The sequence below is a fragment of the Netta rufina genome (genome assembly GCF_964035555.1).
Source record: "Netta rufina genome assembly, chromosome: 6".
Lineage (NCBI taxonomy): Eukaryota > Metazoa > Chordata > Aves > Anseriformes > Anatidae > Netta > Netta rufina.
This window is the reverse complement of record NC_140129.1, coordinates 38,053,715-38,078,091: the sequence shown is the minus strand read 5'-3', so window position 1 is coordinate 38,078,091 and position 24,377 is coordinate 38,053,715. Positions and strand designations below refer to the sequence as shown.

The 24,377-nt window shown below is 45.3% G+C and overlaps 1 protein-coding gene across 1 annotated transcript in view; it reads right to left on the bottom strand.

The window, feature by feature from the left end:
* Positions 1 to 23,153, bottom strand: part of EPC2 (enhancer of polycomb homolog 2) — a 40,082-nt gene extending 16,929 nt beyond the window's left edge. Inside the window, exons 1-4 of the mRNA XM_084288825.1 lie at positions 22,761 to 23,153; positions 8,184 to 8,343; positions 1,992 to 2,137; positions 422 to 628 (exon numbers count right to left, since the gene is read on the bottom strand). Coding sequence (XP_084144951.1) covers positions 422 to 628; positions 1,992 to 2,137; positions 8,184 to 8,343; positions 22,761 to 22,913 — 666 coding nt within the window. The 5' untranslated portion in view covers positions 22,914 to 23,153. The remainder of the gene's footprint in view (positions 1 to 421; positions 629 to 1,991; positions 2,138 to 8,183; positions 8,344 to 22,760) is intronic.
* Between the last annotated feature and the right edge of the window lie 1,224 nt (positions 23,154 to 24,377).

Here is a 24,377-nt window from a genome sequence, read left to right as displayed (position 1 = left end):
TGAGGTTGCGTGCACTTATGTACAGATTTTTAATTACTCAGCCTTTTCCATCAGTCTTAGCATGAATTGATACGAATGGCAACGTGCCACAAGTACAAAAACTGAATTGTTTACTGGGTGGTAAATGGAAGAGTTTTCCTCTTCCACTGTAGTCTGCAAACCTATAGATCAGCCTTTGACTTTCAGCTTTCTAGAAAATGGACAAATTGTAAATTGACATAGAAAACAGATTAGAAATGGACTGAAACTGACTACATCATTTAACAGGTTTGAGGTTTAGGTGGGTCATCTAACATCACAACTATTAATAGAGACAAACAATGAAATCAATTAACCATGGATAGCAAAGGACTGATCCTGCCATATGCTGGCAAGGAATTAAATGGTTCTTACCAGTGTAGAGGATTTAAAACAACATTACCTTTCTTGTCTGCATCTTCTCAGTTCTCCTCCGAAAGGCAACATAAGGGTCATTGTTGGTGGAGCCATCCCTCTTTTCTTGTTTGATTTGAGGGATGAGAGATGGTCCTCTGCAATTCTTACGCTTTCTTACCCAGTAGTCATATACAGCCTTAATAAGGTAGTCATCCTCATTTAGCAGCAATTTAGCTTCCTGAAGTGTTACAAGCTAAAAGAGAATATTCAGAAAGTGCAACTGAGATGGGGTGGGGCGAGAAGAAAGTCTTTCACGTGTCTTCTACACTTTCTAGATAAACTTGATCCATTTCCAGCAAAAGAGAGAAAAGGAGTAAAGAACTCTGATCTAAATCCAAGCACTTAGGCCACCAGTTGGTCTTCCTAACTTAGTTCCCAGCTTTTCTGGATCAGCATCATCAGCCCTCAGAGCCTTTCATACAGGTCTAGAAGGAACGTTGGGCATACTGACAAAAACTGATTTGTTTCTTAAGCTCCAATAACCTGGAGGAGTTGTTTTTGTCTTACCATTCCTATCACAGAGCTCAGGTAAGACCTAGTCAAAGTCAGCTGAAAATTTCTGCAGCCCAAAAGCAGAAGCAGCTTAAACATACACACTGCAATCTCTCAAGTTAAGCAGAAAAAACTACAGGAGTCCCATGAAAATTTCTTATATAGAGAGGGATTTCTCTTTACACACCTCCAAAAGAGAGGCTATATTTTAAGGAGCAATTATAATGCTTCATGTGCACATATGGGCTTTTCTGTTATTTGTTTCCCTAAACATACGCTTTCTGGTGTAAGAACTCTTCGGCTCCCTGAGAAATAACTCCACATACTTCAAAGTTACATGTCAGAAACTGATCCGTCAGGTACAGTTTCTGAGCAATTTTCTGAATTCAAGATCCTTCTCCAGACAATGGTCTCCTGTAACAGCTCAGGAACATAGGCCTAAAATACTGGCACCCTTCTGATAAAATAACTGGCACCACGTGCTTGTTCCTACAGCAAGGAAACCAGCCTTTGAGTCTGACCTGGAGAACAACTGTCTTTCTTGTATCACTGCAGTTTATACCACAAGGGCTCAGTCTTAAACCCTTTGCTTCGCTGTCTGTGCATCGAAGTCTCTTACCTTCGACTGAAGTCAATGCCCACTGTACCAAGTGAAAGGAAAATCTGGATTCTCATACACATTTATAGACAAATCTGTACACCCACCAACCACTATCAGCTCCTTTCATGCCAAAGCAGGTAAAAGTAGATGGTTTTTAAGTTATCTTCTTGTAACTTATTATGATTAGGAATTGAAAAGTTTAATACCAAGCCCCACCACCACACATGCACCCACTCACCTATACTCCTGCTCTCCACTTACTTTCCTAAGTTACCAATAAAGACAGCAATGAAATTTCTGTAGTTCTGCAGACTCGCACAAACATTCTTACCCACTTACCAGGAAATAGAATGAACTGAAAAACAAAAACCAAACTAAACCAACCAACCAAAAAAAAAAAAAACCAGAACCACCCCACCAGAAATGAGAAATAGCTGAGCCATTTCTTAGCGCAGCAAGATACCTGACTAGAACTGGCTTTTTCAAGTCTGTCGATCATTATTTCAAACTGCAGTGGCTTGATTTCCATCTTCCGATTTAGTCTGTTCAGTAAGGTTTCATCCTCAGAGTCCATATCGTAATCTGGCTGTTCATTGTCCAGATTAAAGGCTGAAACAAAAACACACACATGAAATAAGTGAATACAAGAGCACACATCTGACAACCAGAAATCAAAAGCCATCCATAAAATCAGCAGACCTCTGCCATGACACTTCTCTTTACACTAAAATGTGTCCCCATATAGAAGAACTAAGACAGTGTTCAGAAGCTTCTTGTCTTTGGCTTCCTATACAACGGGTAATCAGGGAAAGCTCATTTTCTTTTAATGCAGCTTGCAGGGGTGATGGGAAAAAAAGCTTTACTTCTAAAAATTACCATAGGGGCATACAAATTTTAATATCTCCCTGCACAACAAAAGCAAAAGTGCTTTTTTGTGCTGTTATAATACAGCTCCTCCATAATATCACAGTAAGATTCTTAACAATTAAGATGATTTTCAGTCAAATCCCATACTCAGAGAAAAGTACTTAAATAGAAGTTCCAATACAATTTCAGTTGCCCGTTTTTAAGTAATTCAACTAAATTAAATTATTAAAATATTTAATAGGCTAAATTAAAAAAAAAATAGCTTGCGTAACCAACTGTAACAAGGCTAGACCAATCCTGTGGGAAGGCGTGTTACTTTTTCTCCAAAAGCAACTCAACTCTAGACGTAGAACCTGAATCTTTCTCCACGCTCTTCAAACAGTACGCTCCTGACTTTACAGCAAAGCTCATAGCTTTATTACACATTGCCCTAGTCATTCTCCATACTTAGGCAAAGTTTCTGGTCCTACGAAAAGCAGAAGGAAATCATCATTCAGATAACATAGCAGCAATTTTGTTTACATGAAGTATGAGAAAATCCTATACAGCAACAACACTTATTAGGTGCAACTGATGTTTCATATAAAACTACGAAGGGTGAAACACTAACTCCAACGCTTCAAATAATTATTGCACCAACAGCAGCGAAGGCTTGTTGAAATATATTCTATTTGTACTGGACCACAAATCAAAGCACTATCTTATCTCTACCTTCCTAAGTGATGGCTGTATCCGAGTGTCAACGCGGAGAACAACTCTGCTACCAAGCTTCCTGGTGCGCTCTGAGGGGACCCAGGAAACACCAGAATCAGAAGAATGATGCTAGAAATCATTTAAAGCACCTGGCCTGGGCAGTCAACTACAATGAAATAAGCGAGACATTCCTTCCTCAGGCCAGCCCCAGACCACTCTGTCTGTATTCCAACGCAATGTATTAGCTTTTACCACTGGCAGCGTGTAAAACAATCTGTTTGGCTTCGCATGGAGACTGAGGAGAGGCACTCCCAGAGGCAGATATATCTGAGAAGTGCTGGGACACGATCCCTTCCCATTTTCAGCTGTGCCCTGCTACCTCCCAGAAGAGGCGGTGCTTCACTGAACTAATTCTGAGAACGACACTTACTCAGAAGGCTTCACCGGCTCAACACACACTGTAAACACGGTCTAAAAATAGATTTCAAGAAGAAATTAATACTACTACTGCAGTATGGCTGTGGATTACAGGGAATCATTAATACTACAACTTGATAAAGTTGCCGTGCAGATTCTGTTCGGACACGTCCCACTGTCCCTGGGTACGTGACACCTGGTTCTCCCTCTGAACATCAGCAGCCGTGTATCAGACTTGTGCTACAGCTTACAGCATTTGGGTCCTGTAGCTTCCATGGGAGAAAATCACAGTTTTGAAATAGAAAGCGACCCAGACTATTCATTCTTTAAAAGCAGAGCTCTATAAAGCTGCATTAAGAAACCTCTGAACCTTGTTCCTAAAGAACACATCAAATCAACTTAACTTCCTAAATAAGTTATTTGCTGATAAAACCTCAGCTATATTAGCAGTCGTTATTTTTTTATCTATAACATCTCAAAAAAGTGCTGAAAAAACAGGGAAAAAAACTGTAATCCTTAAAAATCAAAAAACTCTACGCCCTGAATTCCAACTCCACGAGAATATTTTGACATAATCAAAGTGACAAGACTCAGAAGATAAAAGGTATCCAGCATGCACTTGTCAGAAGCAAGTTAGGCTGAATAAAACCCATCTCATTCTTCTCTACAAAAGCACACAGGTGCTGTCAGAGCCGTAGTAGCCCTGCTTTTTATACCTCCTAGCAACACTCTCTGGCTTGTGAGTAGCACGAGAAGCACCGCAAGCAGAAGAAGGGCAGGTTAACGGTGCTGAAGCAATGGCAACAACACTCGCATTCCACCTCCTGGTTCACTGGAGGCCACAAAACCTCAGCTACCTGCTGGAAGCCTGCAAGTCTCACGAAATGCAGCCTTCCTCCTGGTTCATGCACTCTACCTCCCTGCCTTTCCTGCTGGTAGTTCATGGGGCTGGCTAGATGGATCGAGTTTTCCTGCTCCAACACTTCTGTGTTCTTCCACGCTGCACGTTTCTGTGGGGCGCTGCAGAAGGTGATCCTATCGCTAAACCTCACCTCGTATAAATGTTCAAAACTTGCTGGCTTGCTAATTGCTGTTGCAAAACTACCACCCCACCTTACACCCTCTGCCACTGTAACCACTCCTGCCGGCTGTGCCTTTCGCAGAGGGATTTGCTTTTGTTTACACGAGCTCCCTTACGTACTGAGTTTATACTAACCTATGGAAATGGAATTTGCTTTAAAGTTAAGTTACATGAAACAGGGTTTAACATCACAAAATTATCTAATTGAATTTACTTAGCTAATTAAGGCTGTGGTTCAACAGTCATTTTAAGCTGACCTAGGTGAGTTACCACTCAAACAAGCACCTCCACGAGCCTCCCCTCCCCGGCGAGCTACACATTGCTCCACCTTCCTCGTGCTGGCACCAGGAGTCCCACGATGAGCCAAGACAGCGAGCTGATAGATCCAGACGGCCACCAAAAACCAGATAGGCCTTCTGCCAGCTCACTTCCCCGAGCTGACCCAGCTGAGAGCACAGCTTCCACCAGGAGGGTGCTGGCAGTCAGAACAGAGCGGGCTGTGTTTATTCTGATGGCATCAAACCGTTTGCTGTGGGTTAGCACAGGTCATGGTAATTATATCCAAAGTAGTTCACAAAGCAGCAAAACGCCTTCTCAACGGCAAGGCTGCGGCACCTGACCAGACCAGGGCTTTAACACTGCCCACCTGCACCAGAACACCTCTGCCAGGCAGCTATCATGCAAATGCCCACTTTACATGGCCACAGGCTGAACAGCTCCTGTTACAGCAGCCTCTAAAAACGTAGAATAATTCTTTATCATAAGTAGTATTACTCCCCCTTTCTCTCTCTCTCTTTTTTTTTTTTTTTTTTAAGATTATTAAAATATTATTTACATGCAAACTTCCACCTGTGGGTCCCCCTCTGTTCTGTTTTCTCACATCCCCCTTACAACCAGGTTTTAGTTTTATGCTTACAGAGAAAATCTGGGGAAAGAACATGCGGATTAAGTAGCCTGGCCTACCAGAAAGTAAGCCCAAACAGATTTTATCCCAGGATTTTCTGGATCGCTTTCATGACCATGTAGAGGTCAAGCCCCAACTTCAAACCCTGAGCTGACCACAGTCACCACAAATGCATCTGTTAAATTACTGCATGCCAGCTTAAGAAGGGTCAGCATGTCTTCTCTTCTATTTAACACCACTTCAAATCATGTGGGCCTTCCTGTCACACTGGGGTCCGATCCAATCCAACCCTAAACGTGACACAAGTTTCCCCACACAGAAGCCTGCCCACTATTGAATTTCATTTAGACAACTGACGAGCCCTGCAGCTCATGAAGACATGAACTTGCACACCCATATCCAGTCAGATCCGCTGGACTATGACAGATGTGTTTTCCATACAGCATTTCTAGTCACATGTACATACACACCAAGTACATTTACATACATTAACAAAATAGTTTTTGCTCTTCCTATTGCCATTAGCAGCACCAGTTTTCTAAAACACACTCAGCTTTAATTCTAGGATAGACACAAGCGTAGTAACTTACTCTCTGTTGCTTATTAGCAATTTAAAATCTATCTCCATGCTTCTAAAACTACAAACATCCAGGGAAGATTATCAATCACACTGGCATAATTAGAATAGCTCAAGAGTTGTGTTTCATGTTCAGTTCAAAGCCACCCGCTCTAGTGCCACCCAGCTCCACTAACGCCTAGGATCCAGGCCAGTTCAGGAATTTCATGCCTCACTTTTCTCCACTTTGAGCTAGCGGTACAAATAAAAGCATTACACTAGTAAAGACTAAAATCCTCTGCTATCGAATGGGCTGCAAGATGATTTACTTGTTATTTGTTCGTAATAGCCACGAGTATGGAGTATGGTATGTGGCCTCCCGGCGTCTGGCAGTTTATATAAGTCACACCACAACAGCAAGTGTTGTTGCTCTTTGTGTTTTTAGCATTAGAACAGAATTTCGCAGCAGCTCCTGCAGCATAAAGCAGCTTTGTATCACACCTACCGCAAGCAGACTATGTGGGAAAAGTTATCCCGAAGCACTAGCTGATGTTTATTTTCAGCTCAAATACCTCCTGTAATTCTGTCCAGAAAGGCTGTGAATCTTAACAATACGAAGTACAGTTTGACACAATAACGCTTTTGAACAGATTTGTTAACAGCATTTACAGCGTTTCTGGCACCGCCCAAACAATAAAACACTTCCCTTATTTAGCAGCTTTCTGTCAGTGTAGTCAACCTGCCTCGCTTCGCAGGTTTTTCTTCTATTATTAAACAGAGAAATACTTCATTTCCTTTAGCTCGCTTCTCACATTACCGGTATGATCTCTAGTATACCAGGGAGAACCTCGAGCATGTTATTTCCAAAAGCCTCCTTATTTTGTGAACACGTGGGAAAAACAGGAGACTTCACCATGCTGAGAAATGATGCAAGGATCTTCAATACACAGCAGGGTTTGGGTTTAAGTATCTTTGCCTAACTTCAAGTTCAGCTGAATCTCCAAAAGGAAGAAAGCATGCAAACATGAAGTGTTTTATCTGCTCAGATCTACATGGAGATCAACAACCTCCTGTTTTTGATCCCCAAAACAGGGATGAACGGCTTTTCCTGTTGGTGACCCCTAAAAAAGGGCTGAACGGATGCTCACTGCTGTCTGGGAAGATGAAGCTGGATAACATCACTACTGCTTGCACAAAACCCAACAGCAGTGAGTACACTTCCCATTCATGATGCTTTCCACACCCCTGTCAGCAGACCTTCCAATATGACTACGAAACAAAACCATGAATCAGTGCTAAGAAAATCTCCACAAAAACTCGGTACCGAACTTGTGCTTCACGATGAAGACCAACAAACCACAACAATAACTGCACCGAAGGTTTTGCTGCAGAGATGAACTCTAGGGGAAGTCCACGTCCCCAAACAAGCCCCTAGAATGACATGCCGCAGAGGACAAACATGATTTGCATGCCAAGCAACAACTGAGCTACTGAAATACAAACACTGTCACTTGTCAGCTGAACCTCCAGAGACCACTGGGGATACTCAACTAGGCCTTCAGATCATCTAAAACCCAGGGAGCCACACATTTCCAAAAAAATGCTTCCTCTTACCTACAAAGCAAGCTCAGAGTTCCCTACAGGAAGGAAACTCGCTGTTTTAGCAGAACACTGAGAAAAAACACTGCTACCCATAACACATCCAGTAAAGTCACGCATGCTGTAGTGATTAGTTTGAATTTCAGTTGGCATAGCTGAAACCAAACCTTCAAAAAGGTTGTTACAATCAGTAGAATCCAGGCTGATTTCATTACAAAACCTCTATTTGGTTCATCCCCATTTATACTGAACTTCTGAATTAATGGGCTTTGAAGTAACTTTTGAGTTGACTGAAGACAAAGCTTGCCAGCTACTGCAATATACAGTAACAGCACAGAGCCCATAATACCTTCAGGGAAGACAGAAAACATCTTTACCCTTCAATTCCTCCTGAAATTTACAGAAGAAATTGGAAATTTACATATTTAAACCCCCTTGGACTTCCGAGTTTTTGAATACGGTAGCAATGTTGTCCTCAAGACTGTTTAAAGATTACTTAATTGTAATTAAAGGGAAAAACCAACATTCTTTAACTTACGTTGAATGTGAATGAACTGCTTTGGTTGCTTAAACTCTCCTTTATACAAACGATTGTAATAGTTGACATTGCTCTCTGCTTCAGGAACTGGGATAACCATGCTCTCTTTCTTTTCTCTGAAGACTTGTTGTGCTGAGATAGCCCGTTGCAAATGATGTTCCTGCAAGATAAAAATAGTTTATTGTGAAAAAATTCAGCATATAGCAGCACGTACAAAGACAGCCTACTCTCCTACTGTTTTCCTGATGTCTGCACAAAACCCAGATAGAAGAGTTCAGTCTCCCCTGCGTTTTAGAGGACAGCAGGCTGCTTGCTGCCAGGTCAGTGACAGAAGACGTGTTCTCCATCACTTCGCATCGCTGGGGGGTTCCCAACAGCCAGGAGCCTCAGAGCTCCCGTGAACGTAAGGCAGGACTCAGAGCAGATGAAAAGAACCCTTTGTTCAGACAACAGCACATTCCTCTTCCCAGACCAGGAAAAGGTCATTCAAACTACACAACAGCCTTCGTAGGGAATTAGGGTTGGTATAAACCAAACCCATTAAAAACTGGCATAGAGAGATTTTATGCAAAAATCAGTTAACACACACAAAGTTCTTTAAAGTGTTATTATAAACAAGAGATTCAAGTCAAAAGGATAGCTAATTTAATCATTCCTGTTTCCCCAGCAGTTCTTACCTGCCTGCTGCCTTTAGAAGTTCAGCCAGTTAGGAGTGACAAGGAGTCCCCACAGCGTAACACTTACAAAGCACGGACTCCCTAAACAAGCATCACTTCATTTGACTGCTAAGGGACAGACGCCAGAATTGCTGCAGAATCCTTTCAGGTTAGGCACAGCCCACAGTAAACGCATGAATTTAAGGACTTTTTAGGACTCTCAAAGGTTTTTCATCGATACTTCTGTTGAGCTTTGTTGGAAGAAAACCAGTACAACTCCAGCGTTACCATTTGTGCTGCTCTCCACGTACCATTTTGGTGCCATCTGAAGAAACCCCAGATGAACAGGGCAGCAAGAGGAGCCCCAGCACACCGTCAGCTGAGGGGCTACCTGCCCCCGAGCCAGCAGCTGGCAGCAGCACAGAGCAGTGTGTGCACATTTCAGACCCTCTGGTGCAGTTTTCTCATTTAAACATCACAAAAACGTCTCATGCCAAGGCTCCGAATGGCTCAGCTGGCACACGTAACTTTCTGTGAGCCCAATGAAGAGGAGGAGTGGCAGTCTTCACCAGGACAAGATCTTAAATCTCCTCCATCCGTGCAAGCCAAACACAAAACAAGCTGCAGGCTCCTAATCTTAATCCTAATCTCTCGTGGAGCCAGGAGACGTTTCCTTCTCCTCCCATAGAGCAGCACTCTCACCTCCAGCTCCCAAATTTGAAGGCAGGATGGATGACAGCACGATATCAACTTGAGATCTGCCCTAAAGCTCGGCTCTCGCTGACCTTTACAACCCTACTGTGCCTACTCCGGGGGCATCGGGCTATCCTCCAGCCATTCCCACACATCTAACTACTGGAAAACATCCCAGAGCACAAGGCAAACATCGCTGCTCCTCCTCCTTCGGTTTCCTGGGGTGCCCTCCCCACAGCCAGCCTGCCTCAGCAGCACGGCACCAGCATCCCCAGCAGCAGAACCAGCACTTTGACGGCTTGCATTCAGGGAGTGCTCTCAAGAACAGGAGTTCTTCCTCTTTAATTCTACAGAAATCATTTACAAAAAGCATCCCGAATGAAAGCAAAATCTTTAAAAATATGTAAATGGCGTTTAATAAATTACACTCTTAAATATTGAGATCCTGCAGAAAGGAAAATAACGCAATTCCTGCAAAATTAGAACATAACAAATCAGCGGCTGGAAGAGCAGCGTTGGGAATCTCCCCGTAGCAGATGAAGCCACATTAAATCAAACTATCGGGCTCCCCAGTGAACGCTATTAGAATTAAGACAAGAGTGCAATCAAATATCTGGTGTGATTTGCCTGAGTTAATACGTACTGAATCAATCTGTCATTCTACCATTAAAGTACGCCTTGGAAAGCTCCGCAGAGCTGAGCAGGTAATTCAGCTACACCAGAATTTGTTTCATTACCGCGCTGTTTTCCACGGGTGTCCCTGGGGCTGCCTCTTCACAGGCAGCTGCTCAGGAAAAGGGCTTTTCCTGAGCGCCCTCCCCATCTCCCCGGACAGCAGTCCAAGCCGCTGCCACTCCAGCAGCCCGCTGACAGACCCTCTTCCAGTTTCTCAACGTCTCTGAGACACTTGGGGAAAGCAGAGTAACGGGAAAGATCATCCCCGTGAAAGATCATCCCAAAAGCAGCCTCACCCCTGAGAAACTGAGGAGTATCAAACTTCTTGCTGTGGTGGCCACACTCCCAGCTCAGGACACGTCCCTTGCCCATCTCTTGGCTCTTCTGCCAGGGCTTCTTCTCAGCCCAGCAGGATTCAGCCCCAGGAACCCACCTGGGCACTGCCCCTAGTTCAGCCTCATCAGTTTTCAGCTGGACCAGCCCTCAGGTTTGTCAGGTTTCAGCTGGACCAGCCCTAAAGTCTGTCAGCACCCACAGCACCAGCTGCTCCTCCATGGGGGCAGGCACTGCACAGCGACACTGACCAACGTGCAGCTGCCCCCACTCCTCCAGCACCAAACACTCAGACACTTCTAAAAAGCAGTGAAGAAGGGCAGGCAGCAACCAAAACAAATCACGCTGTGGCTCCACAGCCCACTGAGCAGCACAGCTGAGTAATTCAGATCATTCTCAGTTCTCGTAACGCTGCTTGTAGGTGTAGGGAGAGCTCCCAAGGCAGGGCTGACAATAGGTGTTAGTACTCACTCTACTACAAAACGTCTCCAAGCAGAACGCAGCCTTCACGCAACGAGCCTGACACGCAGCACTGTCAGTCAGCAGGGCTGCAGAGGCAGCAGATAAAGTACGTCATTTCCACAGTTAGCAAAAAAATAAAGCTATTAAACATTAACTTAATGAAAACAAATTTCAACTCCCGAAACAGTTCTGTGTAACATACTCTGAAGATTTTTGTACAGTCTGCTTAAATGGCTTGGTTCAACCTGCAAACAGCCTTTTAAAGGTTTAATGATGGATTTAGCAACCGGTGCACCCAGACATCCTTTCATCTGTTTTGCTTATTGTTTTGAAAGACACAACATATTTTAACTTGTACTTCAGTGTGCAGCAGGCAAGATAAAAGGATCTTGTAACTGAACAGTAGAGAGAACCGTGATGATAGCAAGCAGAACGTGCTCCTTTTAATTCCCGTGGCAGCATCTGTCAAGGAGTCATTAACCACTGATTTCTTAAAAAGCAAATCCCAACCTTTCTAGGAGGACCGAGAACATCACACACAACTTCAGCCTGTTGCTCTGGCTGTCAACGTAACAGAAACATCCCCGTGCCCAGCACACAGCCAGAACACAGCTGCTCTCCAAGCACAACACTGGTCCACCTGGGAAGGGAAACAGCGACCAGTACCAGACATTGTTTGCACCCTCAAGAACCGTATTCACCAACACAACCCCTCCCTTTTACTCTGCTGCTGCAAAACCAAAGCACTCGGATCCCAAACAGCTGTTTGCTCTTTCCCTTAGCCTTTAAGCTCCCTGCAGGTACCTCCTCCAAATAAGCTACTTCTAAGCTAGCCCAAAGCCCCCTTCCTTCCCACCTGCAATCAAAACCAGAAGTAAAGCAGAAAAGAAAGCATGAGAAGACCTTCCTAAAGCCTAGACAGGCTGTTTGCCCAACATTATACTCAAATCACGAAATACAACAGCTGACATTTTTATAGTTCACGTACAGATCCAGAAGCAGAAGAGTTCTGGTATGAAATGTGCAGACTCATCTCGCGACGTCGCAGCCACCACAAGACGTTTAAGTGACATCTGTCAGCAACACTTCAGGGAAAAACACGGGAGTGTCGTGAAGCTGAGGAGTTACCTCACCAGCAAGAGCTTCTGGGTTTGGGTTTTTATTTATTTATTTATTTTTAAAGAGATTTCTGTGCATGCCCATTTAGCCCAACAAAATTACAACCAATTACCTGAAGTACAACTGACATCTTGCCCTAACATCATAACTGGAAGTGGATCTGAGCAGTGAAAGGCTTAAAGTGGGTGCTGGGGGCAGCTGGAACACCCCCAAGAGCCAGGATACCTGCAGACCCGCTTTCCTTTCCTTCTCCTCCCTCTGCCCTGGGAGGGAAAGCAGGTGGCTGAAACAGAACCACACGGACAGCAGGAGCCCTGCCTGTGCCCACTGCAGTTTTCACCCTGGCAGAAACTCATTGCCTCATTTCTCATTTATTCTGAAGAGCAAGAAGTTCAGTGAATTAGCATACAAGTTAGAAATGGATCAGTACCAAAAAAATTCAACACAGAATCAACCTAGTCAGGAATCTCCTCCTCTTAAGAGATTATTTCTTACAGAGCAGTACCAAGAGGTGGTCAAACAAAAATTCCACGCTGCTCTGGAGCCAATGCCCCAATGCAAAGCTGCCTCGGGGGCTGGGAAATCCTCCCCGGCTGCCCGACTTGCAGGTGGATAGGGCCCACAGAGCCACTTCTTGAGCTCTCTTTTGGCCCTACCCCCCTTTTATTTTTTAAATCATCACAAGAACTACTTTTCCCCACGCCAATTTGTCTTCCTTACTGCCAAATTATGACTGTGGGAAAAAAAGGCAGTACTACCAGTAGGCTGCTGCTCCTGACACCTCCATGAAGGAGGCAGCAGTGTGAATTGAACAGCACTACTCCACCCCAAAAATTCACAGAGGCCCAAAACTAGTAAAGTTTCTACTATTTAGCTACTCAAAGTCACTCGGTTGTTTCCCCAAAGTGAGACCAAGACACTTTTCTGCCACTGACTTCCCTTCTCCAGCTCTCAAGCAACTGTAACATCACAAGCAATGCGAGTGCCACCCAAAACCAAGCACAAGCCCTTCTGGTACGAATGCTTTACAGACAAATCGTCTGGTTACAGACAAATCACCTGACTATTACCTCAAAAACGCTGATGTAGGCTGCTAAGAGAGGTGATAAGATTTTTCGTGGCCCACCTGCTCCAAGTGCGCCCAACTTCCTTGGATGACGCCTGGTCTCTAGGCACACAGGTCTACACAGGAGCTGGAGACTTCAATTAATTAACCCAAATGAGATTAAATGCCCCCAAAAAGAGCTTTATTTCCTCTCTGGCAGCCTGACTGAAGCCAATTTAAGCGCTATAAAATGGCTTCAAAGAAGACAGACAAAACCTGGCCCACAAAACACTGACAGGTACAGAGGGGAGATGGACAGAGAAAATCACAACCACTCATGTTCCTTTAGTTAATCTGGCAGTACATAAAAAAGCCCAACTTTTATAGAAGTTTAATGTGAAAAAAATAGAAACAAGGAAACAAACAATGCAATATACATCATTTTATATAATGATGGACCTGGAATGACCAAGACATCCCAACTATTACCCGACTGAGGGGGACAGCAGTGGTACATGAGCACATACAGTCTCTCATTCATATAAACAATTGTCCCCTATTTGTGAATATCCCACTGCCATAAAACTGTCACCAGTCAGGAAACACCCAAACCTAATCTTCCTCAAGAACTGTATTTTACAACTACATTAATTTCCACTTTGCCAGAACTCCAATCATTAAAAATACAATTGTCAGCATGAAACTTCAAAGAATTCTGAATTTAAAATCCCTTTTAGAGAGACTGTAGACAGCATTTCAAAAGTGTATCTTTTTCCTGAAAAAAACAGAGTATTTTGTTCCAAGATGCCTTTGTTATCACTTAGGAGCAAACTGTTACAGGCAGTGCAACATTCAGTCAAAAACCAACATAGTTTCCCTTCAGCTCCTTGCAAGGCACATTTGCATCACTCAGCAGGTAACAGGTACAATTTTAAACAGAAAAGGCTGCTAACAAATTGCTTCCGAGGAATTTATTTTCTTGAAAGCCTGCTTCTATTAGCGAGTCAGACAAACTGAGACAGAGAGGTGAACACCTGGCTATAAATTCTCTCCGATGTTTTTATGCCATTAATCTGCAATAATTTCAAAGGCAGATTTCACACCAAGTTCTCCCATTTACTTCCCACAAGGTCACACACAGACCCCCAGCTCCACACCCCAGAGCTGCAGCAGTGGCAGCAAGAGGGAAGCCTGGGGAAGTTCCCTCAGGTGACAGCAGCTCCTGGGGGGCCGTGTCCCTGCAGGGTTTGGGTACAAGTGACCTACTGATTCCACCTTCTTTAGGGATGCACTTTTCTAGGAATTTTCAGATCTAACAAGTTGCTTACTGTACCTCTCTCCTTGCCAAGCTGTGTAATTAATCTCCTGATCTGCGTGCAACATTTTATTCCCAGGAATCCATTTCTATTATATATAAACAAAAACAAATTTTATTTAAATGAAGGATAAACACCGATACCTGGGAGTTTGTATTTCAGAGTTTTACAAACAAACCTCTTCACCAAAGCACTGAAGAGCTGATGAACATGGTCAGAATCCATCACACAAGGAAACAGAAAAGATACCAGAGATTGGTTCTAAAGTTACATCAACTGAGGAAAAAAAAAGTTTAAAAAATTAAAAACACAACTGCACACCCATTAATTGGTAGGAATTAAAATTATTAACTATAAGATTCCATTTCAACTCAAACTTCTCTAAATATATATTAATATTTCTCAACTTTTTGTAGTAGTAGCGCCTCTCCTTTTACCTTGCTTACCTAGTTACTGGATACCACCACAAGACATGCAGTATTTTGTTTGCATCTAAGTTTAGCACAGGGGAATTGGAGGTTACCAGGATGCTTCGAAGTACAAACAGCTTTTGTTATGCAGCTCAGACTGGTCAGGCAAAAAGCATGAGTCGCAGCAAGACAAATGGCAGAAGGTTAAGATAACCAAATTATAAATTGAGATGTAAACAACAAAACAACCAGGGAAAAGGGGGTGGGAAGCATTTATAAATATGCTGGCTACAAATAGATAAATAACTGAATTACTTTGTGCCACAGGGGACATCAGATAAAAGGAGGAGAGCACAAGTTTACTGACGTGGAAAAGCGTCAGGAAGCTGACATGTAACAAACTGGAGAGCAGCCTCACAAGGCAGGCTGTGTAAGCCCTAACTTCTCACAATTTAAGATGACACGCAGACCAGAAAATACCTTACAGAGAAAGATTTTACTGAAGCAGCCGTACTGCGAGGTGTGGAGCACGCCAGAGAAGCGAGTCGACGAGCTGCAAGCAACCCAGTTCTGTCCTCAGACATCTGCCGGTGGGAACGGCATTTTTCCTTGCCAAGTACCTCGTTTCAGATGAGTCCCTGGCATCACCTCGCCTGCTCTTTCTGCTCTTGAAGTGAGCATTTCAAGTACTGGAAGACCAAGGGCATTTTAGTGACTTGAATGTATTAATCACAATTAGAACTGCAGCAGTGGAAATTAGGAAAAATCCAAACTCAGGGTGTTTTGTTTTGTTTTCCCTGCAGACTTGTCCCTTCTTCTCCCTTACATTTAGGGCAGTTCTGCTAAGGATAAGAGCAGTATTTTAAACTACCACTTTCAGTAACACCACAAGGTAATCACCACATATTAACAAACAGGAATCTGCAAAATCAATTTAAAAGAGAACTACAATATAGTACATTCCAAAATACTTTGTTATAATGTTGAATTGTGCCAAGTGAGATTGCCATCGTTTCACATTTATTGATAGTACCTTTAGTTTCGTAAATTCCCCTCCCCACTTCTTACTGCCTTTTTATGTGCGAGAATTTAGTTCTGATTCACTTTTTCTCTACTTGTTACAGAAATTTGGGTTCTACAATTACTTTTCCCCAGCTATGGCTGTCGTGACACCTGAAGCTTAACTGTAAATTTTGTTTATGTAAATACTAAACGTGGTATTTAGCTCTACAAAAATTGAATGGTTAGAATCTGATAAATATGCCAGGGGCACATAACTTCAAATAAGTAAAAACAAGGCATAATTACTAGCTTTGTTGGAAAAATAAGTTAGAGAACTTTTTGAATGCTAAGTTGCCACCAAGGTGATTTTTCTTCTGACAAATAACTAAAACCAAGATTAATACAAGCAGATTTATTGTTTGCTCCTTTAAATTATTCAAATGGAACATTTCAACCAAGCTCAATTGACACAAGGTGTACAAAGCTAACTACTGCTCAGTTTTGCCAAGCAGGAGCAAGATGAAACCTGGCACCAGGCAGTTCAAAACACCACTGAGGTTGCCCGAGGTGTTTCTTTTCCAAGGTTTTCTTAAACTGAAGAAAAGGGGGAAATTGCTACCTGCATGGGAGGAGTTGCAGAGCACAGAGACACAGAAGGGAGCCGCACTTCACCCCGAGGAGCCCTGCTGTAAGGGAAAGTTCCTGCATAATGAGCGGAGGTGTGAGCGCTCCTCCTTCGGGCAGGTGCCATTGTTCTCCACCAGGATCAGGCGCCCCAACGAGTTAAGGCAGATTTCGTGGCCTGGCATTAACTGACCCCGTGCATCCGACTCTAGCCTGCAGCCAAAATGCAGCTTTATCTAAATTAAGCGTGGTTTTAAGATATGGCTGAGCCCATTTAACCTCTGGATGACACCGAGAGCGGGAGACTCCTGCTCTCCATCCCCAAGCCTCCCATCCCGTTTCCCACAGAAGCACACAACGCTCCCCTCTTCCCCAGCCAGAAAATCACACCCCTTCCACGGCCAGAAGGGGCTCGGTACGCAGACACAAGGGAGCAGGACAGGAGGGAGGTGCAGACTGTCCCTACTCGCTCTGGACTACAAGCAGGCTGGCTCAGCCCTATCTTGAAGCCTCCTTCCAAGATAAATTACTTGACATTTGTCACAGGCTAAGCTTGTACTTAGCAGCAGCTGTCACAGGTTAGCTGATAGGTGTTAACGCGATAAACCCTAATAAACTGATCCAAAGTTTGAGTTTTAAGAGAAAATCTTTGTATTGTTTACAATCAGCCACATGTTTACACCCCACGTAAATTAAAAGAAAAGCTCCTCAGTTTAGCAGCTCACCAGTTACCTACACCCAGCTGCACTGCAGCTCAGGTGGAGGACAAAACTCATTAGCAGGTACTTTAATTACCACTGCAGTCAACCAAAGTTAACAAAATCCAACCTACTTAGTGTTAAAGCTGATGCACCATCACCAAATGGGACACTGAGGAGTACAAGCAGTGGACTGAAAGATGTTTCTGTTAGCCACGAGAGTGTTTTGTGGGAAAAAGCATAGGAGGGATGGAAGATGACAGCTGAAAATGGAAATAATGGCTGGGGAATGGAGCTGGGATAGGGACTTGCGAGGAATGTCACTGCGTGATGCCAGGGGCATCAGAGGGAGGGGGGACACCTAAGACCTGAAGACGGTGGAAGAAGTCTTACAAAGAACTGAATTTAAAAAAAGAAAGTCCATAAATAAGATTGCAACACAGCTTTATGATACCTACTACCAAACACACTTCGGTAATCCCAGCAGCCTCCACACACACACAAAACAAAGTAAATAAATACACCAAGGTGCTGAGCTCACCCTGAGAGTAAACTTCCACTGGAATAACACTTCCCCCGCACACAAGGCACTCGATTCAAGTCAAACCCCATTTCTTCCCCAACTCAAGCCTGCTGCCTTTGCTTTGTGCGGAAACACAATCCTTTGAGTTCCCCGTACTTCAACTTCCATGAAATCTTGAGGGATTTTTGTTTCACAGAGCATTTGTCTGGTTTGAACTTCAGCTCTCCTCTATTTACCTTCTACTTCAGCCAGCAGCGTCCTGGTGTTGTCTTCATTTTACGCAGCCCCTCACTTGTAAGCAACTTCCAGAGTTCAACTGCAGGTTGTGAACGCACACCCAGCATCCAAATCTCAAGTTAGGACAGGTTCTGTCCACTTAGCCATAACTGTTTGGAATTCAGCATTATCAAGAAGCGTAATTCATCCTTTAAATTCTGCATAAGCTAATGAAATCAAGAGGTGCTGACTGTTGTTTCTGAAGAGCCACGCCAACTTCTCTGTTAAGATGCTGACAGATCTCATAATGCTCTCGGTCTTAAAGTTGCAAACCTGCCTGGGAAGGCCAAAGGTCCGATTTTTGTTCATCCGGATCCATCATCAGGGGAGATGCACACTTGCTGCCAGACAACTGCAACCTTTAGCTATGTAACGCTACTGCATTCGGTGTCTGCTTCCCAGCACATGCACGCTAGCTAAGAAATGAACAAAAAAGCAGCCCATAAATTCATGTGATAGAAGGCACAGCAGCTGCAGCTTGAGAACCTAACAGCTAGGATTTTGACTCAAATGGGAATAAAAAAAATGAACGCTCACTGTTCACCTAAATTTCTTCAAGTGCTTTCTAAACCCAAGTGCCTCGGTGGTACCTGCTTCTGACCAGCATCTCAACCAAGACTTGGCTGCACTTCTTTAAGCACTGCCCTAGAACTTAGGGATGTTGACATCAAATCCAGCAACAGAACCTGACCTCCCGCTGAAAAACACCTTCAGCATCATGAAACTGAAGCTTTTTAAGGGTGTTTTAAGGCACCTACCGCTTAACACACACGATTTAGAAAAAAAAATAAAAACTTATACAAACTTATAGTTAAAGCCGTTTATTCACGCTATAAAAGCAAGCACCTGCAACACTTGCATACACAAATGGGCTATAAAAAAGGCAAGTTTCCCAGGACGGGTGTGAAAGTGGGCCTGGAGTGGAAGGGAAAACATAAGCAGGAGCAGAACTGCTACAAGGACCTCCAAACTCTCCGATTTCACTGCAGAAAGCAAGCGGCAGCATGGAAGCAATTAACACGATTCCTAGGAGCAGAACGGGTATCAGACAAGAGCACTTACTTCCAGGCACACAATGAGCTGCAGCATGTGGACAACTCCTTCTTATCGACACAACATCCAAGGAAAAAAAGCATAATCCATAAAACATGTAAGATTTCTACAACATGAACACGCACAGCATGAAAGCCCACCAAGGAATGATTATTAAGTGCCTATAATCTATGAAACAAGTCAGGGCTCTTTAGGCATAACTCAATGCACAAGGAGATGTGAATCTCCCAGACAGGAGCACAACTTGGCTTTCCTTCCTATTTAAGGAAGCAGGTAAGCCCTGCCCTAAAGTTCGTGATACCTTCTGTGTACACACAGGTGTTTCCAAACCCTCCTGATGGAACTCTTTCAGTTCATTGTATCAGCACAAATATTCACCGTGTTACTCTGTGTCAACAAAAATAGCCAAACAAGAAAGTGTGACTTGGGGAAAATGAATGCTTCCTGCCTCAAAAAGGAAACAAATATGCTGCTCAAAACCACCACTACCTCCCAAATGCCTTGAAAGCCAGACGATGAACTCAAGCTTCCAGTGCTACAATGGAAACTGAACTGACCGAGGGACGGCAGAAGTATGAACAGAAAGCAAAACAAAATTTCTTCGAGTTAACTATTTCCAGCCTTTCAAAGTACTCAAAATTGAACATTAAGACCTAACAACCAGTGAAGATCATCCCGAGGTGATCACTCAAGGACTGAGAATTAAATTCACATCTTGTTCCTACTCTGTCAGTGTTTTAATAACCTTAAACCATGCCCTTAACTTGCCATCCATGCGCCTTCCCCCAGCCTCAACCCTGTCACCCAGTTCATGCACGGCCACGACTGACACAAGTGCTCAGGCAAGAACTTTGAGGTGAGCGTTCAGATTTATCTGACCAGCGATCTAGGTATCCTAAGTGACTGCCACCAGTATCAGCATCGGCAATTACCACCACTTCCTAACAACTCCCATGAAGTTAAATCCAGCCTGAAGTGCTTCAGAAGGAAATTTCTCTCATTAAGCATGATTCTTCCCCCAAAAGAGGTAACAGCATTCTCCGGTAACATGTATTCAAATTAAGAAAACAGTTGTATGATAAGAAACAAAACAAAGGCTTATCTATTCTGCAACCTCTCCCCCTTCTAGTAAAAACAGTTCATTAGCACCACAACACACGATTTCTATTCAGCAGAAGGAAACCGCTAGGAAACACTCAGCTCAGTTTCTGAAACTCACAGAAGGACACATTGCTTAGCTGCAATCTCCCTCTAACAGGAGATAAACCAAAACACGCTCTCTTACTCGGGTTTAATTTAGGATAAATTACAAATGCTTGCTAACATAAACACACTACATACCAGAAGCGTAATTCTTTCACAGCTGGAGTCTCCACGTGAGCAAAATGAGCTGCTGATTTGTAAACGCTGGAAGTGGACATAAATCTCTAAGATACGTAGATGGAAATAATTCCAGGGTATTCGTCTTGATCAAATCAAGAGAGAAGTCAAACAAAGATGCTCACACCACGCACTGGGCAGTATCACTTCTTGCAGCATGACCAGTGGTGCATATCGTTGCGCTGTCTCGGACTACAGAGTCCAAACAACTTCAGTAGCAGTATTAGAAACAAGTGATAATGATTAATCCCTCCCAAGCTTTAAACCTGTCTATGTTCCAGATGACAGCAGCAGTATAAAAAAAAAAAAAGCCTTAAAAACAAACAAATCAGAGGCTGTATTTTTGGTTTGCAAAACATCAACAAAGCAAACCCTACACCTCTACTAGCGAAACCGGGTTGCGAAAAAAATACAAGTCAGACAGAAAGCTCAACACATTTTAAGTCCTGAAGAATTTGTAAATCCCTACTTGTTCTCAGTTACCATCAGCCCTGGAAGTTGCACTGTATCACAGTCAAGCCCTACGCACCACACGAGCTTTCTGGTTTCAGGACCGCTTGGCAGGGAGGCATGCAAGGACAGCAGCGCGCTGGGAGCTTTGCATCTTTCTGCAGCAAATCTAAGTCAGCAGCTGCCCTAACAGCTTCAAACACCTTCCACAACAAACATCCCCGGCAGAAGTCGGAGCAAGAACACCTTCAGACAGCTACAGCACTGAGATGACACAAACGGATGCGTGAACATCTCCCTCTCCTCAAAGTCCCTTTCAGGACACATCAAGCAAATCGCAGACAGCTTTTTTCATAGCAAATATTGCTAAAGTGAATTTCTCCATAGTTTACCTACTGCCATCTACAACAGCCTTTCCGAGAAGCGCTTTATGGACCACTAACACGTAAATCTACCTTAAAAAAAAAAAACAAAAAAAAAACAACAGGGATCCCTACCTATTTGTGTGACACCGGATAGAAACCTACCCCGAGACTGAAGCTGTCACTACACTGTCACTCTCTGTTAATAGCACAACTTACAATCTCGTTTGGCTAATGTATCTAGCACCGTACTTATATATTGCTTCACTGACCATCGCATTCTGAGACTATTGCATAATGTATCAAATACAGCTACATCTAACTATGGTAAAAAAAAAAAAAAAAAAAAAGCTCATTATTACAGAAAAGAGACATTTCAGTACAACACTAAAGCAGTTTTACTGCGCTATAAATCTAAACTTCACAATCATTCCGGCAGCCCACAGAGTAGCTTGCTTGCACTTAACTTGTTAATGGAGATGGTTTTATTTAAGATGTGAGCTATCAAAATAACAGAATGATTTATTAAAAAAAGCCTTGTTTTATAAGCACTAAACGCAAACAGGGGGCTGCAGGAGATACTTTAAAGACAGAAAAGCAAGGGACCCTCCAAGATCGCTTCGTTATCACCACGGTGTTGTTCCTTTTAGACACGCTCCTGGAGCCCGGCAGAAGCTGCCACTCGTGGAGGCACCGTGGGCTCGTTTCACGCTGTGACAGCACCGGGTGCGCAGCAGGAACACGGGCAGGATGCTCCGCCAGGGGATCCCTTCCAGCATCAGCAGGCGATTGAGAAAACCAATCGGGGAGGCACGAAGCCTCCCTTTGACAGCTGCAACCTCGGCAAAGCCAATCCACAGGCGCAGAGCCCTGCCTGAGGCGGAGACACGGCTTCATTGAAGAAATCCTTGCGGGCACACTCGCTCCGGGCCGGGGGCTCTGAGGGCCGGGGGCTGCCCAGCGGGGCCCCACAGCACCAGAGCCGGGCCTCCCGCCGCCTGTCACCGCCTTTCCTCGGCGGGACGGGCCCGTTCTCGGCCGTGCCGCTCAAACAAGCTCTATTCTCGCTGTTTTTCTCCTCACACCGGCTGCCGGTGCTGTGACAGGGGCCGCGCGGGCAGCCCCGGCCCGCTTGGGCTCGCCTCAGCCCGGCCCTGAGGCGAGCCGGCGGTGGCGGCACGCTACGCCAAGTGCGCCCGCCCGCTCATTCAGAGCCGCGTCTTGCGCCTTCCTCCTCCCTACGCTAGCGTAGCGGCCTCCCCCCCGCTCATCAAAACACTCGCGAGTCGGGACGCAAAGAAGATGGCGGAGCAGGGCCCGCTTACGGCGCCGGACAGCGGCTTACGCTGCGCTCTTTGCGCAGCGCCCCGTAGGACCCGTGCAGCGCCGCGGCGGGGAGCGTGCGTAGTGCGCTTGGTGAATGCCGATGGCCTATTTCCCGTGAGGGGAGGGGGGGGGTGGCTGATAAACAATGGTGCCCCCCCTGCGCGGCTCCCTTACCGATTCCTCCTCCTTCTCCATCCCCGTGGGCATCTGCGGCACAGCCCGGTTGATGGAGACGCAGTCGTTGAGGTCGGGCATGTCCTTGCCGCGGTAGATGGGCAGCGGTTTGGCGGCGTCTAGCGCCCGGGCTCGGAAGGAGAGTTTGCTCATTGTCTCCCCCTCACAATAACACCCCGGGGCCGGGCGGGCGGGGAGGGGAGGAGGGGGGGGGGGGGGGGCCCTCAACGCGGCCTCGCCGCCGCCTCCCAGCCGCTCCCGCACCCGGCCCGCACCACCATGGAGGGTCCCGCCGCCCCGGAACAGCTCTCCGCGGGGCCGCCCGTAGCTCACAGCGCACGCCCCGCAGCCCTAGATCCGCGCCGGGCTCGCTCGCTCCGCTCCCTGCGCCATGGCAAACATGGCGGACATTAACCAAAGCCGCCAGCGATCCCGGCAGCCACCGCGAGAGCCGGGGGGGGGGGGGGGGGAGGGAGAGAGGAGGAGGGAGGAGGGAGATGGCGGCCGGCGCGGTGCGCGCGCAGCCGGGGGCGGCGGGAGGCGGTGCTGAGGGGACGGGACGGGACAGGAGGGGAGCCCGGGGGGACGTGAGGGGATTTGAGGGGATCCGAGGGGGACCGAGACCGGGACCGGGATCGGGATCGGGATCAGGGGTTCCCTCGTTCCCCGCCCGCATCTCAGGGCTAACGGCTCCCCGCCTCACGTCCTCGCCTCATGAGGCAGCCCCGCTCCCGCCGCGCTTCTCCTCGGGGAAGGGGGCGCCCCGTTCGCACCCCAGCTTCACTAATCTAGGATTTTATTTATTTATTTATTTATTTATTTTTACCTCTAAACGTTATCATATTTATTTATTTATCTATTTATTTATTTGTTAAGCTTAAAGAGAAGCGATCGGCCGCCTCAGGATGCGCGGGGCTCCTCAGCACCAGAGGCAGCCCCGCTCTCGCCGCGCCTCTCCTCAGGGAAGGGGGCGCCCCATTCGCACCCCAGCTTCGCTAATCTAGGATTTTTACCTCTAAACGTTATCATATTTATTTATTTATTTATTTACTTACTTACTTACTTACTTACTTACTTACTTACTTATTAAGCTTAAAGAGAAGCGATCGGCTGCCTCAGGCTGCGCGCGGCTCCTCCGCACCAGCCCTGAGGCACCTGTCGGAGCTCGCCTGGCCGTGCCCGTGTTGTATTTTCAGCTGAAATTATTCCCGCTCACTCGTTATTTGTGGTTTAAAACGTGTTCCAGCAGTATTCTGTCAGGGTGACAGGCTGGCAGCCGAGGGGTGCCTCAGCAAGGCAGTGGCTGAGGAGCTCAGGGCTCCCTCACGGCCAGCGGTGCAAGGCAGCATCACTCAGTGTTAAAGCACTCTGAATTACAGACACATGCTGTATAAACACCATGGACTCCAACTAATGTTACAAACTGATGCTTCAGAAACAAACTCACGCTTGTCCCGTTCTATTTTTTTCTCTACAAGAATGTTTTCCTGTATTACTCTACCTGGACCTGATCTTGAAGAGGGGCAGAAATTCCGCTTTGTGCCCAGTAAGGAGTTTATTTTGTATTAAAGGCTTTTCTCTAGGTCTGGAGTTACTCAGGGACAGCTCCACGTTTTG